The sequence below is a fragment of the Molothrus aeneus genome, chromosome 6 (assembly GCF_037042795.1).
Source record: "Molothrus aeneus isolate 106 chromosome 6, BPBGC_Maene_1.0, whole genome shotgun sequence".
In the NCBI taxonomy this organism is placed as follows: Eukaryota; Metazoa; Chordata; class Aves; order Passeriformes; family Icteridae; genus Molothrus; species Molothrus aeneus.
The window spans coordinates 17,090,960-17,105,792 of NC_089651.1; the positions used below are offsets into that span (position 1 = coordinate 17,090,960).

The 14,833-nt window shown below is 41.7% G+C and overlaps 1 protein-coding gene across 1 annotated transcript in view; it reads right to left on the minus strand.

Annotated features, from left to right (window-relative positions):
* Positions 1–1,810: 1,810 nt before the first annotated feature.
* LOC136557501 (mucin-5B) overlaps positions 1,811–14,833 on the minus strand; it is a 41,514-nt gene continuing 28,491 nt past the window's right edge. The window contains exons 30-47 of the mRNA XM_066551426.1: positions 14,154–14,395; positions 13,463–13,640; positions 12,920–13,170; positions 12,301–12,484; positions 11,586–11,778; positions 10,762–10,940; positions 10,213–10,282; positions 9,939–10,060; positions 9,538–9,569; positions 8,917–9,094; positions 8,241–8,345; positions 7,550–7,590; positions 6,867–6,989; positions 5,854–5,949; positions 4,419–4,547; positions 3,511–3,550; positions 2,717–2,840; positions 1,811–2,175 (exon numbers count right to left, since the gene is read on the minus strand). Of these exons, the coding sequence (XP_066407523.1) occupies positions 2,001–2,175; positions 2,717–2,840; positions 3,511–3,550; positions 4,419–4,547; positions 5,854–5,949; positions 6,867–6,989; positions 7,550–7,590; positions 8,241–8,345; positions 8,917–9,094; positions 9,538–9,569; positions 9,939–10,060; positions 10,213–10,282; positions 10,762–10,940; positions 11,586–11,778; positions 12,301–12,484; positions 12,920–13,170; positions 13,463–13,640; positions 14,154–14,395 (2,462 nt within the window). The 3' untranslated portion in view covers positions 1,811–2,000. The remainder of the gene's footprint in view (positions 2,176–2,716; positions 2,841–3,510; positions 3,551–4,418; positions 4,548–5,853; positions 5,950–6,866; positions 6,990–7,549; positions 7,591–8,240; positions 8,346–8,916; positions 9,095–9,537; positions 9,570–9,938; positions 10,061–10,212; positions 10,283–10,761; positions 10,941–11,585; positions 11,779–12,300; positions 12,485–12,919; positions 13,171–13,462; positions 13,641–14,153; positions 14,396–14,833) is intronic.

The window sequence follows — 14,833 nt, forward strand, 5'->3', positions numbered from 1 at the left end:
GAAGCTGAAATTCACATTAAAAAGGTTTTACCTTGCTGCCAGCTAAGTAAGACTCTGCACCTCCAAACAGAGAATCAGAAAGTTCTCCTTAAAACCTGGCCTCTAAGTAGTATCATATAGGTCAGTAGATGCTGGATTGAGTGAGTAAATGGAGTGCCAGGTGTATCTGGAAATGAGGAAGATGCATGTGAGATTTCACATGATCAAAAACATCCTGGAGATGGAAGTATGTCTTTGGTTCGAGCATTTCACTGGCCTGAAAAGCAAAATGCATGCCAAAAATAAGCAAGAAAGCATGCCTTTAAATCAATGCCATTCTCAGCTTCTGTGTAAAATCTCATCATCACTGAAACAGACAAGAGAATAGAAATCTAAAGACAGCTGGTATGATTAGATTGTGGCTTATTCCCTTCTCCCACCTGAAGATAATGCAGAGATGTGAAAGGTTTCTGATCTTGTTCCTGCCAAGTCATCTGGCTGACAATTATTGATTTGCAGGGTTGGTTGGCTGGTTGATTTGCATGAGTGTGTATATGACTACTTACAGAGTCTACTTACTATCTGATGACAAAAGCACTCAAGAATGAGGAATGACCTCTTCCCTGAGGGGGAAAGGCGAGGAGGAAAGAAAGGGATGGCTTTTTTTTTTTTTTTTTCTTTTTTTTTTTTTTGTGTGTGTGCTGTTCTTTGCATTGCAAAAGCATTTGTGCACTTGATTTGTATCAATAAAAACAGTTTTCTGGATTAATGTGAAATTTGTACATAAGCCTCAATCAAGCAATTGTGCCTTCCAAGGGAGCTGCATTGCACAGAGAGTTAGCTGAATTATTTGGAGGTTCCTATAACTTATAATCAAGCGACATCAAGGATTCCCACAATTTTAAGATCGGTAACACCATGATGAAACAGTACACATCAAAGAACCGTGACATCTGCTGGCAGGATTTATTATGAAAAATAAGCAAATTAAAGATTCCTTGGGGCTCAAGAGCTGCAACACTTTAAAAATGGAAAGCTAAAGTATAATGAATATCATATCTACTTGGTCAGTTCAAAAGCATTCTCTGCAAAACAATTCTCAAAAAAGCCTCCTCAGCAGGCTGCAGGACACTAAGAAAGTCACAGGCTTCAGTTCTCCTTCAGGTCACAAAATACAAATTGCTCAAATAACAGAACCACCTGCCTTCCTTGTGCACTCTCAAGGTATTGTTGGATCATCTTGATCCCTATCCACATGAAATACTGTCACCAGTACCACTGGGCAGGCTAGCTGAGAACCAATTATTTGTAACACAAATCACAGTCATGCAACCAGTAGAGAGACTGAACTAACACACAGATCAGGGATTGATGCTGGCAAATAATAAAAACCCCCAGTGAGATAAGGACTCCCAATAAGGGTGCAAATATATTCATTTTGTAGTGTATATGTAAGATCCATGTTTTTCCACTCCTGATATAGTGCTCACTGTGAGGAAGGAAAAAAACCACCTTGACTTCCTCCAGTGACCCAGAGTCACAGCCAAAGTAGATTTGGGACCGCTGGGAGAAGAACAGAAATGTGGCCCTTAGCCAAGTCCTGCCTCTGGGTGAACTGCAGCTGTGGAAGTGATTGTTGTTTCACTTCTAAGGGAAATTAAATACATGTGGTTATGGTTTAAAAATGTGCACTTTCTTCAGGCAGGACTTTTGAAAGGCATCAGTTGTCTCTAGAGTATCTTGTAATAACCTTGGTTTATAATATCAGTGTAAGATTAAAGACATCAGCCACTCTGCCCCGTTAGCAGCATCACTGAAACAGGAGAACAAGTCCTCTTTGAAATGCAGTTTATTCTACAAACATTTAGAGTAAAATCTTAGCTAATTTCCATAACTGCATATAATACCAGAAAGAAAAAGCGCTACTATGGTCATTTGAAGGTTACTTACAGCTGTTTTCTAAACTACTCACTTACTAGGGAAGGATTAAATGGGGGATGAAATGTTTCCTTTAGTTTTAATCATGTTATCCTCTTTGGGCATTTTGTTTCCACACATCCACATTCATCTATGTACACATATGTGAACTGGACTGTTTTATGGTTCGAGCAAATTAGTTCCACCTTCACTTTGTGACTTCTTTTTTCATGGCAGCAAGTGCACTTGTGTTCCATTTCACTGGCCTCCAAAGAATACCTATAGAAATGAGATTTTTCATATCAGTCTGCTGCCTGTGGTCTTCCCAAACTCATCCGTATTTGCTGATCCAAATGCACATATTACTAAGGAGCAAAATTTCCTGTCTATTCTTCTGCTTATTCATAACAGCCTTTCCTCAGGATCCTATTGGCCATGCAGGGTCAGATCCTTTGACATCAGTGGGGAAAATCCCAGTAACGTTGGTAGATTTTGGATTAGGCCCATTCTAGCAAGACAGAAAGGAGCAATTCATGCAGAGAACAAAAGGCAGGAAAGCCTCCTAGAGCTGTTCAAAAACCATACAAGGACATGCTTAAGAGCAGGTTTAATAAATGTAGCTGACGTCTTTCCCAGGGGACCTATTTTCCTGACTAAGATAAGGCACTCAATCACACTGAAGCCATTGCTAATGATTGCTCTTCTGCACACCCAGTTTCCCAACAAACAGCAGGAAGGGGACAAACAGCAGCAGCCCACTGGTGACAAGAACCCAGGAAGACAAGACACAGAGGAGGACAGAGAAAGGCTTCCTACTTACACGGAGTAGGTACTGCACATCCCTTCACAAAAGGGCACTGGGACAGGAGCAGCTGACTTGCAGTTGCCATGGACAATGTACTGCTCCTTCACATTGCGTTTGCATTTGTGGGGTAGGTCAATACCTGGGCAGAAGAATACTTCTGTTAAGCTTCTTCAGACTGGGGAACAAATGTTTTGAAAGGTATCTGCTAGTCAACCAAGGACAATTCATCCTAGTAAAATTTCTCACAGTTCAAATGCACAACCAAAACCACAAATGAGAGTGCAAAGAGGCATTAATTCAGCAAAATGATTCCCCACCAGTCAATGTATTTTCCCATTTGTGGACTAGCTTTAGCATGTAAAGATACTGTTGAATCAAGACCTAAAGGAGGCATGAAGGCTTTAGGTTTTTCTAACATGGCTATAAATTACATATGTGGCTCTATAACAAACTGGGATTTCTGAGTGGATGCTACAGAAAAAAACCCAAAACTTTATTTCTATGCAATTTGCAGATGCAAGAACACAGAGAATATCTTCTACAAGTTTTCTTATCAGAGTACAGTTCAAGCTAACAGTATTTCAGTTATTTAAAAACACAGAAAAGGAGATAAAAAATTTTAGTGTTCCCAATGGAAGAATAAGGCAGATTTTTAGTCTTGGCTGTGAGGTACAGAACAGTTCTGCTGCTGTAAAACTGTCTTTCAGTCTGTGGAATCTGCAGGCTCTCAATCCTTGCAGAAACAGGGCTACAAGCAGGGAAGGACCAAAGAGTATTGGAGCAGAGAAGCAGTGATTTAATGCACTCACATGTCTTACAACAGCCATCTGAAGACACCTCAACTGTCCCCTGTATTGAAAGTAACCAGAACAGTCAGTTCAGACGCATGTAGTCCTAAGCAGACAGTAGCAATGATGAGAGCTCAGTTACAGTCCCTCATCTCTAATCCATGCACATTCCTCATCAGACCTACTTGTGTACCAATTATATATAAAGCTGCTTAAAAAACCCAAACCAGAACAAATCACCCAGCAAGGAAGAGAGGGAATTTTCTTAGAACTATATATCCTCTCACAAGCCAGGTAAGATGCCCTGCAATACATGCCTGATCTTATTTAGGTCCTATTGAAGCCAGCATAAAAACCCCAGCCAGAGACAGAGATTGACAGCTGTCCCTGGAATTGAACAGCCTGGCCTGGGCAGAGCCTACCCCAGAGCTAATTCAAGTACATGGCTGTCCTAGTCCCTGCTTTGATCTGCTGTGAAGTCCCAAAATGCTACTGAAAGTTACTGGGAACCACCAATAGCTGAAAGCCTGGGTATGAATATTACCCCTTGTTCATTCCTGTTCCATTTCCTCACTTAATGGAACACCACATATCAGAAGACACTTTGCTCATCAGTCCCACAAGGTTCCATGGTGAGTTACCACTTGTTCAATTGCATTTTATAACACTGATGTTTCTCAAGTGATGAAAAATCCTTCCTTGCTATTGCTCTGATACCCTTCTTTTTCAAGTTCTAATGCTTATCCCACAACAATGTAAATGGTGTGATCTTGTTTGCAAATATTTTTGGCTTATTTCCATGGGACACAGGGCTGGAAAAGCACATTTCCTTCAAACAAGGAAAGATCAAGAAGTACTCAGCAAATATAACTCCCAGGCCAGGATCAGGGCTCATTACAGAAGTCTTTTTCTGGCTGTAAAATACTTACTGGCACACAGTTTGCTTCTTCAAATGGTAGGCAGACCTTTATTGTACTAGTCAAGGAAAACTGGCCTGCTGATTCAGTGCATGTGTACTGAGTACAGTTGTCATATGGATCTTTATAACTCTTTCCAACCTGATAAAAACAGAAGAAAATAATTAAAAAACAAAACCAAAACCAAACAAACAAAGACAAACAAAAACCCCAAGCCAATGGAGTATAGCTATAAAATTAGAAAACTGAAACAGTAATAAAGTCAATGAACTGGCAGAGACTGGGTTGCTGATATCACTCTGAAAGGGCTGAGATGTCTGCAACTCACATCTACAAATTAGGTACCAAGCTCGCCCACTACCATTCTATGCAAAATCACTTCTGTGGCCTCCCAGGGGGAAAGAATGAAAGAATGGCAGAATGAGCATAAAGGTATTAACAGAAATGCCAGAAGGTAGGTGTGCTAATGTTTGTGAGCTGAAATATACACAAAAGAAAAATAACTCTTTCAAAGGATTTCAACAATTTTCTTTTTTAATATATGGAAGAAAATGAAAAGGAGTGAAAGAGAAAAAAATGTCTTTGCAATAGAGACTAATGCATAACGGCAAAGCCTCCTCATGCAGAGATAAAAACTATATATTGGAACAGAAAAATCTAGCTTGTAAGATAAATTATCAAGGAATAAAAGGATGAAATAGAAAATACATAGAACACAGGAGCTATCAGAGAAGCAATTGCATGTAAGACAAGCCACCGGTTGAAACAGCACCATTAACCATACACAGGAGTAGCAGGCTGTAATAAAACCAAAAAAAGCTAGAATCATGAAATCATAGTATCATTAAGGGTATAAAAGACCAAGCCATATTGAGGGTGGGATCATCAAGCCCATCCTTAAAAGGCTCAGCTTCTGCCTACACAACGCTACATTCACAAGACATGATGTATTAGCTGTGTGTGTTACCAAGTCACACAACACTACAGCAGCTGTGTCACTTGGTTTCTGCCTCAGCAAATTCAGAACCAGTGGCAGCACAGCTATATCAGCTTGCTCACACTGTATCCCTGTATCTTCAGGGCAAGATAATGAAACTGCTTCAGATGGGAGCAGTGTGATGTGAAGCCAGCACAATGTATCTCTGCAGGAGCAGTATCACACCATGTCACCATCCCTTCTAAATTCTTTCTTGCTATTTCATGTCAAGAGAAGCGGAGGTAACATGATTTCCATTCCTGACAGAGAATATAATTGTCAACATGGTAGTGCCTATGAGATGCACACAGCAGGGAACAGCTGTATGAACATCTACATTCACTTTGGAAACACAGACATTTTTACATCTCCTTGAGGTTCTCCCAGCCTTGAAATGCATGGCACTGATTGAAAAAATGCTGAGGTCTTTTTGATAGTTCAGCCTTGTGTGCAGAGCATGGGAGTGCTTACCTCAATGGTCACATTGCCAAAAGGAAAATTTGCCACACATGCCACTTGCTGGCATTGGCTGCAGCACTGACCCTTCTCTTCCACATAGCGAAAACCCTGTGGGAATAAAGTTTCCATTTATCCATGTTAATCTGTGTCTTGTTGCTGAAGCGTCTTTGGATCAAAGCTACACTGAAGATGGCAGAGGAAACGAGCCAGCCTTCTAGTTTCAATTTTGTTGTGTTTTGAAATCTGCTGGAACTACATTAAGCCTGACAATCAAAGCTGGTAATTTTTCTGCCTTACTGAATAATGACTTCTGGGTACTTCAGTTGCCATGAAGACCCTGTCATTGACTATTCTTCTCTTCAGACTAACACACAAAAGAGGTGAAATAAATTAATTTAGCACGTGATAACTTGCACAGTCTGCCACCACAGCTTGGTCTGATATGATTATCTACAAGAACTATTGATGTCAGACATGTGAAGATTTTCTCTTCTGTGTTTTAGGTATGCATTGGTTTTCTGGTGGCTGTGGGTGTGGCTGGCTTCAGGAAAAAGTGTAATGAAAGCTTTTGCCCATTTTTAACATTGGTGGTGCATCTGTCCTTATCTGGGCATGAGTGGAAAAGCCACCACCCTACTTATATTCAGTAACAGATTGAACAACTTGAGAGCTAATTCTCACAAGTACTAAGGAGTAATTGAGTATTCCCCATCCACAAGTGAAAGTGTCTGGAAATACTGTGCAGTTTCCTCACAATCTTAATTTATAAGCTGACAATGGAGAACATGAACAGAATGACACAGCATCTTTCAGCAGTCAGACTTTAACAGGTTTGTAATTACTTCCCCTCAGAGCACTTTTCCAAAGGTGGCCTCTTAAATTTGCTGGAGCAAAAATAACAGCACCCTAATAAGGACTTTACAAAACAATCAATAGAAGAGTCTATCCTGCTGTGTTGCACAGACAAAGCAGTTACACTGCCCCTGTTTCAACTCATCAGGCATTGTGGTCAAGGAGGTGCTGACCTGCTGACAGGTGGTTTGGCATTGCACTGGAAGGCACTGGATGCGGTTGGTCTGTGTCACGGGATCCTGCTCATCCATGCACACACAGTTCTCACAAGAGCTTTTAGGCACCATTGCCCCTGGCTGGAAATGCAGGGGAGAGAGAAAACCATGACAAGAATTCAGAGGGTTCTGGAATAAACATCCCCCTGGCCTATTGAAAAAACTAATGCTTATGAGGTTTACTTTTGGAAGAATTTTCTGAAATGAATACACATCCAGATCTCTAAAACTTCACCATTGGTATCACAAAATGAACACAAGGCTGACAATCCCAAGTGTATGAGTGATGTTAAATGAGTTCTCATAAATTCCAAGCATTTTTGGTCAGTTTGACCAAGCAGTAATCTTACAACATTCAATGAGCTTTAAAATTTGTGTTCAATTACAATTCTGACCCATTGACTCTAAAGCACAGGGAAGATCTCTTTCAGTAAGCAAGTTACTGGTTTCTAGCATTACCTATTGAATAACCTGTCCCAGAATCACAGATTGCTTGGTGTTGGGAGGGAGACTACCGGCAGGGAAGAATTACAAGCCATTCTAATCCTGCTTTTTGTATGAATGTTGAAAACAAGAACTTCAGATAATTCTGACTCAAGCAACATTAACTCCTAGGAAGAAGTGTCTGGAAGAAGGCCTACCTTAAATTCAACTCCTTCAGAAACACATACACCTTTTGGTACTGCAAGGAAAAAAAATGAAAAGGTTGTTGTGCTAGGAATGATGCAGTTTCTGTACTCATCTCTGAATTGTGAGTGATTTAGAGAAGTCAAAGAGTAGAGATGAACTTAACAGCCCACACAAGAGGGGGGAAAAAAGCAACTAGTACATGGTGATATCTGGTATTCAGATGCCCACATGTAGCATCTGCTAAGATGTTATGCATCAAGTGGGGATAATTCTATACCCCAGTATTTTCCATAAGGTAAAATTTATTTGCCTTGTGGTTTTTTATCTATACTTGAAATTACTTGACCTTTTCTTTATTGTTAGCCACTGTACTGGTAACAAAGCTAACGGGCTTATGTGTGTGAATCTGGAAATATAATTTGGCAGCAGAGCTTCTGGATGGGTTCACTTTAACCAACATTCAGTACATGGTCAATAGCTTACACTCCCTGAATACTGAATACAGAGAACCTGAACCAGTTATTCTAACTCCAAAAAAAAAAAAAAAAAAAAAGGGGACATAAAAAGAAAAAAAAATAGCCCAATTGTAAAGGCTGAGAGGGAAGGGAAGGGAAAAGGCTTCTGCCTTTTATGTTACCTCATTTATAAAAATCAAATACTTCAAAGAATAAATAAAACATCTTAAGGAAACACGGTACTTACTACAGGAGAAGATAGGGCAACAACCATCCTCAGATATAGCAACCACTGGCTGGAAACCTAAGTCACATCCTGTTTTGTTGATAATGCAGGTTTTTATATCACATTCTGCAATACACAGCAGAGACAAAGTAAGCCAAAGCCTCCCATCCAGCAGTGTTACTTGTGGAGAGAGCTTGGAAAAAAACCATCCTATTACCATTGCCAGGATTCTCTGTCCTGCATCTTGGTACAGATACTGGGAATGGCCAGGTTTAGGAGCAGGATACTCCTGTGCTGTGGTGGGCATTTGGGACTGGGAGGGTGCAAATGCAAAGCTGAGGGCAAACATATGTCAGGAACCTCTACAGGAAGCTTTAGGGAAGCCTCTTCTACTGAGTGAATCTCTCTGAAAGGATCACCCTCTCATCTCAAAAGGACAAGAGCTAAAGGATCCTGTGGAGCACCTGCTGGTCCCAATGATCCACAGGAGACTTTCCAGTGTAAATAGCTGTCAGGTCATGGCACTAATTTTAGAGAACAAGGTGGACCAGAGGATTTTTTTTTCTGCTAGCAAGAGCTCCTGGCACGTAGATGGAAAAATGACCACTCCAGTGTGCTGTGGGGCATCACATCTCACTTTAGGATTACTGATGAAGGCAAATGTTGTCATATTATGGCAAGAGAAGGATCTACTCACCACAGACTGTCTCTGTGCAGCAGGGGTCTTCCAGACGTGGCTTTATTTTGCGTACAAAGCCTTCTTTTGTGCAGTTGATAGGTGGAGATTTAGCACAAGGGCGGGGGAAGCAAGAGATGTTCAAGGTTGTTTCATCACAAGTACAGTATTGGCAGTCATGTTCCCAAGCCTCTCTGGGCTATAAAAACAAGAGGGGTAGCAGTTCAGAGAGAAAAACCTGGAAGGAATATATCAATGAATGCCTTCTGCAAGCCAGTGTAGGACTGGGTTGACCGAATTTATTGTGTAGGAAAACTGCAATTCAAATCCCAGAGGGAGAAGAAGGAAAGAGTAAGAAAAAATGCCACTATTTGCCACCTTCTTTTTCAGGTTTATGTGTTTCCAGGAGGAAAGCCTGATAGTTCTACCAGAAAACTGATTCCCAAAAACTGCTCTTTCTGCTTCTGTACCTCAAGTGATTAAACAAGTTCTGGAGTTAATAAAATCTGATTTTCTCCCCAGTGTCATTGCAGTTCACTGGTTTTTAAGCTTAAAATTAAAAGAAACAACTTATGCAGTCATTTTTGCAGAAGGTCACAGAACACAGATAAACTATAAAGACAGTATTTTTCTTTCTCTTACCTGTTTCACTGACCCATCTTGTGCAGTACAACCTATAAAATTAATTAGATGTTACTTTAAAGGTAACTCCATCAGGGAAAACAACAGAAGCAGAAAAACAGGAACAGAAGGAAGGTATTGAAATCTGAGAAACAGCCACAAAGAGAAATTCAGAGTGCAAAGTCACAGGTTGTAAACACAAAAACATCTTAAACATGCTATTCTTTGTTCTTTTGAAAATTGCATCTTTTGCATATAAGAGCAGGCAGAAGCTCTCAATCTGGAATGCTTCCAGCTTCACCAGAAAGGGTCAGTAACAAGATCTCCCCTATTTCCTCTGTACCCAAAACAAACCCCTTAATATGCACTTCTAGTCAGGCTCTGACCCCCACTTCTATAGCACCATTTATACCATTTCTTACCACAAACTGACACACAAATGCCATCGTGATCATTCAGCAGAATTTTTCCATCAGGACAGTAGCATCCTTCAACAAACACTGATGTGCTATTTTGGGAAGGAAGGGTGTTCATAACGAGTCCTCTGCACAAATAGAATATAAATGAGAATGAACGAGAGGCAAAAATTGCCCAGGGCAATCAAGACACCTAAATTCTAAGGGGATGTGAACTTCAAATTTCCCCGGCAATCTTCACATTATGGACTTGAAAAACGCCTTATAGGAAATGACGCACCTGCTGAAGCAAGTGTTTCTTTTTGCTTCCCCGCATGGCTTGTACACCTGATCCTGAGGACAGCTGGCCTCTGTGGAACATTGCAACACACAAGTTAAAAAGCCCAGACCCAGGGGTACCCTGCGATGCAGGGACACGAAGGGACAAAGCGCGCAGCCAGCTCCCGGGTCCGCACGGCCCGGCAAGGGGGCCCTGCAGCCCCAGCCAGAGGGGCCGATGGGGCCGGCAGGGTGCAAGCGCCCGGAGCAGCAGCGCTCGCCCCGATTCCCGGGGTGGCCCGAGCAGGGCGAAGCGCGCAGGGAGAAGCGGTGCGTTGCCATCTAGTGCCCAAGCTGCGGGAACACACACGACTCCTCGGCTGAGCTACGCAGGAGACGCCGTGGGCCTGGTTCCCCCTTGTTTTTGCACCAGGTCTGGGCTGGAACAACCGCTTTGGTTTGTTCTGCTTTTTCTCAGGTCCAGAGCAGCAGGGGAGGGCAGAGCAGAGCGGACTTGCTTCACCCCAGGGGGTGTTTTCCACCGTAACTCGCTGCCCGTTCCCAGGCTCACCGCACTGCCCGCTCGCCAGCCTCCTCCAGTCCACGCAGACGCCGTGGAGCCCGCAGAGCGCCGCGTAGGTCTGCATGCTCTGGCACTCCGTGCTGGGGTGCTCCTCCGAGCACCCGCTGGCCACACACGCCTCGTAGTAGGGCTGGGGGGGCACCACGCCGTGGCACTCCGTCAGGGTCCTTCACAAAGCAAAGAGAAAAACCTTGGGCTACTTCCAAGGAAGAATTCAACTCAGAGCCAAACCATCCCCCCTGCTCCCGGCAAAACCTCAAGGTACAGCTACAAATTGTTCTCATAGGCAACACACCCCGGCAGCTTAATAAAGAATGAGCTTTACCTGCCATTCTTAAGAATGCTTTGAAAGGAAACAATATTATGTTGGACTGCTACCTGCAAAGGCTCCTGCACAGCTCATAGCTGTAAGTCTATATACTGACGTTTTTATGCCAGCATGTTTGAAAATCCTGCTTTAAACCACAAAATTATTTTAAAAACAGACACATATATTTGCTTACTATATTCTGACTGTGTTTCATATCATTCAGAGCTTTCAGATACTGAATTATAGCTAGTTCTCGCTTGCCCTCTCCAGAACTGACAGGCAGAGGGAGTGCCAAGCAGCAGACACAATTAAGAGAAGACTGATTTTGCTGATGCAGCTTAAAAATATCTGCCAAGCTCAAGAGCATACACATCAGTTCACTGCTCAGTTTCACAAGGCTGTATTTTCTTCATATCCTAGAATCAGTTCACCCAAGCCATTTAGTGAAGAATGAAATTACCCTGTGGACTTCTTTTTCTGATACTTTTGGGAGTTGTCTTACCAGATGATTTTACACAGATTAGAAGGCACACAATGCTGATGATACTCAATCTTCGATGGCTGTGAGACACCAGGGTTACAGTATCTGTTGGTAGGATATGGGACTTTCCAATCTAGTGCCATCTTTTTGAAGGACTTGACGACCTCACCATTCCTCTTCATAGCATCATCAGACTTCTGGTTGGTGCAGGTACCTGGTAGCAATATAAAAATGACAGTTCAAGGACAGTTGATGCTGATGAAGCTGCTTTTAGAGAAAACCTGGGGGGAAGTTCTCCTCCTTGTGTGAAGGGTGCAACATGTGGGATTCTGGATAAATTCACGCAAACTGTTTCTAGGAAGCGAAGACTCAAAGAAACAGTTTGCCAACTACTCATGAAAACCAGAATTGATGTGTTGGTTGATACAGTTCTTCTGGTGGCCAGAGTAACTGAGATGGCACAGGACTCTCCACATTTCCTACATTCCTATATGAAGTAGATATGATGAAAAGGGAGGGCCTAGAAAAATGCTATCTCCATCCCCCAACAGACCATGAATAGAATGAAAGGTATGACTTAAAACTACATTTCTTGACAGTGTCTTTCCATTGAATAAATTTATTAACATTTTTGAGAAATAGTGAAGTTGCAAGCATTTAGAGATTTTACAAGAGAATGAGACAGAAGGAGGAAAATTCAGAGCAATAACTTTTGTCAGCTGATGAGGACACTCACCACAGAGTCCCATGGTATTGTTATAAAACTTGCTGAAAGGGAGTTTTATGTAAAATGCAAGTCGACTATAGGAGATGTAAACCTCTAATTCAGGTATTTCAATTATGGCATAAAGGCCAGAACTGGTTATCCTGATACCATTCTTAAAAATGTCTGGAACAACTTTCTTGTCATCAAACAAAATCTAAAAAGGGAAGAAACAAAAGGTTTTTATGGATGCTCCTTCACTGAGTAAGGAACATGATAAGTGCAACTGGAAAGCAGAGCGGCACAAATTCAGACCTTAGGTGCACCAAATGATGTCTGTCAAAGTCAGTCATTTAAGCAGTTGTCTAATATTCCTTTTTAATATGTTGCAATTTATATTTGAATACTCCTATCAGGATGAAAACCACAATTTTGTGATTATCACAATTATGTGATAATTTCTCAGATTTTTAGAATATACAGATTCTATTGATACAAAGCAAAAAAGAGAGAGAAGAAGCAAAGCAATTGCATTTCTTACCCATTCCATATTTTATAAGCTTAATCCCTTGTCATCGCAGGACATTTGGCAGTACAGTAATATAACTACAACAACATAATTTTGAGAATTCATTTAAACACAATACTTTACCAAATTTGTTTCTTTTCCATGTTCCTTTGCTTGTGTCAGAATAACAACAGAGTTGGAGTAAAAAATGATGAGGGACATTGAGCAGATTGCTCCACCAGTGGCAGCACAGTAGTAGTTGTCTATGTGAATCCTGAAGTTGTGAGAGTCAGGGTGAATTGGCTTCACAAGGACATAGGTGCAGTTTTCTTTAAAATGGTAATATGCTCCATCAAAAGTCACATAATGCTCATTTCCCCACCCACTGCAAATACCTAGAAGACAGAATGAGAGGTTTCAAGTTTGACTTCTGAGCTACCTGTAAGTACAAGCTGGTTTTAACCTTTTTACTCGCTTCCAGTCAGACACAAATATCCAGTTTGATAAAGAAAAATTACTCTAGCAAGGACATCTGCTTTCAACAGCCAAGCTTTCAGATGGGATTTCTGTTCCATTGTATCCTACTGAATTGATATTAACAGAATACAGAAGTTGACCAGATTGACTTTTCCTTTTTGAGGCCCAGCTGAACATAACATAAATTTCAGGAATTCTACTGCCACTTACACTGACACTCAGAGACTTCACAGCAACCAGTTTCATCGGAGTGTTTTGTGATCGGGAAGCCATTGACGCAGAGTTTCAGTTGCTGAGGTGGGCAAGTCATGACAGACAATTTGATATTGTTTCCTTCTCCCAGGCAAGTGGCAGTATGGCAGTTTCCAAGGTTCCATGTTTCATTAAACTATTGATTAATTGAAAAAAAAAAGGAGGTAAGGCAAATAACAAAGTAATGTCACAAAATCTTTAAAATCACACACAGCAACCACATTCCATTCAGTTAATTGTCTAGCATGGCAAAATTCAGTGTTTACTTTGGCTCTGGAAACCAGGCAATATGAACCATATAGGAATAAAGAGAGCTTTGATATCTACTGTTTTTGGTACATATGTTAGGGTCCTGATGACTTCTGGTGGTAGGACACTGCCAGATGTGGCTTCCTACTCTTTGTTCAGCTTAGGTAGCTCTGCTCACATACAATCATTTAGGTGTTTCAGGTGAACAGAAGAATCTTCGACTTACTCTTTCAGTGAGGGGTTTCTGGCATACTTCTAAATCATCTTATTCAGCCACACCTACAGTCCAGCTGTAGTGCTGGATACCAGCATCAGAGGAGAACACCAAACCTTGGCTGCAGGCCATGCATGAATGGTGGAATGATGAATGATGAAACACATCTTCTTTAGAGTTTCTTACCTTTCTGGGAGGATTGAGTGCAAGACAATCACTCACAGGAGTCCTTGTGGGAGCAGGAACTTGGTTTGTTACACCAGGAGCAGGTGTTGGTGGGCAGGTTTCAGAACGTGGATCACAGGCCTTGAGGGTCTCAGTATGACCAGTTTTACACTCTGCCCAAATTAATTCAATCTGACATGATTTATTGCAGATGGAGTAAGCACAACGACCTGACACATTCACTGGCAGAGAAACATTTCCTCCTGCAAGGACAAAACCCAAGTATTAGCCTGAGGCTGCATTCTCAGCCCTGCATTTATCTGTACCCAATAGCCATGCTCAGGGGACTGTCTGTAGCTCCTAAACTGGACAGCAGCTCATCCAAATGGCAAAGACTGAGGGAGGGCCACAATGCCTAATCTGAAATCCTGCTCTTAGGTACATTGGAAGGAACTGAAAATGAGTACAAGAAGAGCCAATACTGAGTAAATCACCAAGTGCATCTGCTCTTCACAGACACAAACACCAGGAGCTAAGTGAAGCAGGAGCTACTAACAGATGAAGAAGAGTCTTTCCTCCTCTGCTTTTGGAATATTATTGTCAGTTACAAGCTCATGTTCAGCAGTTTGGGATTCAGGGCTCTGCTGACATCAGCAACTGCTATAAGTTTCTTTACACCAGGGGTATTCAAACCAGAACAG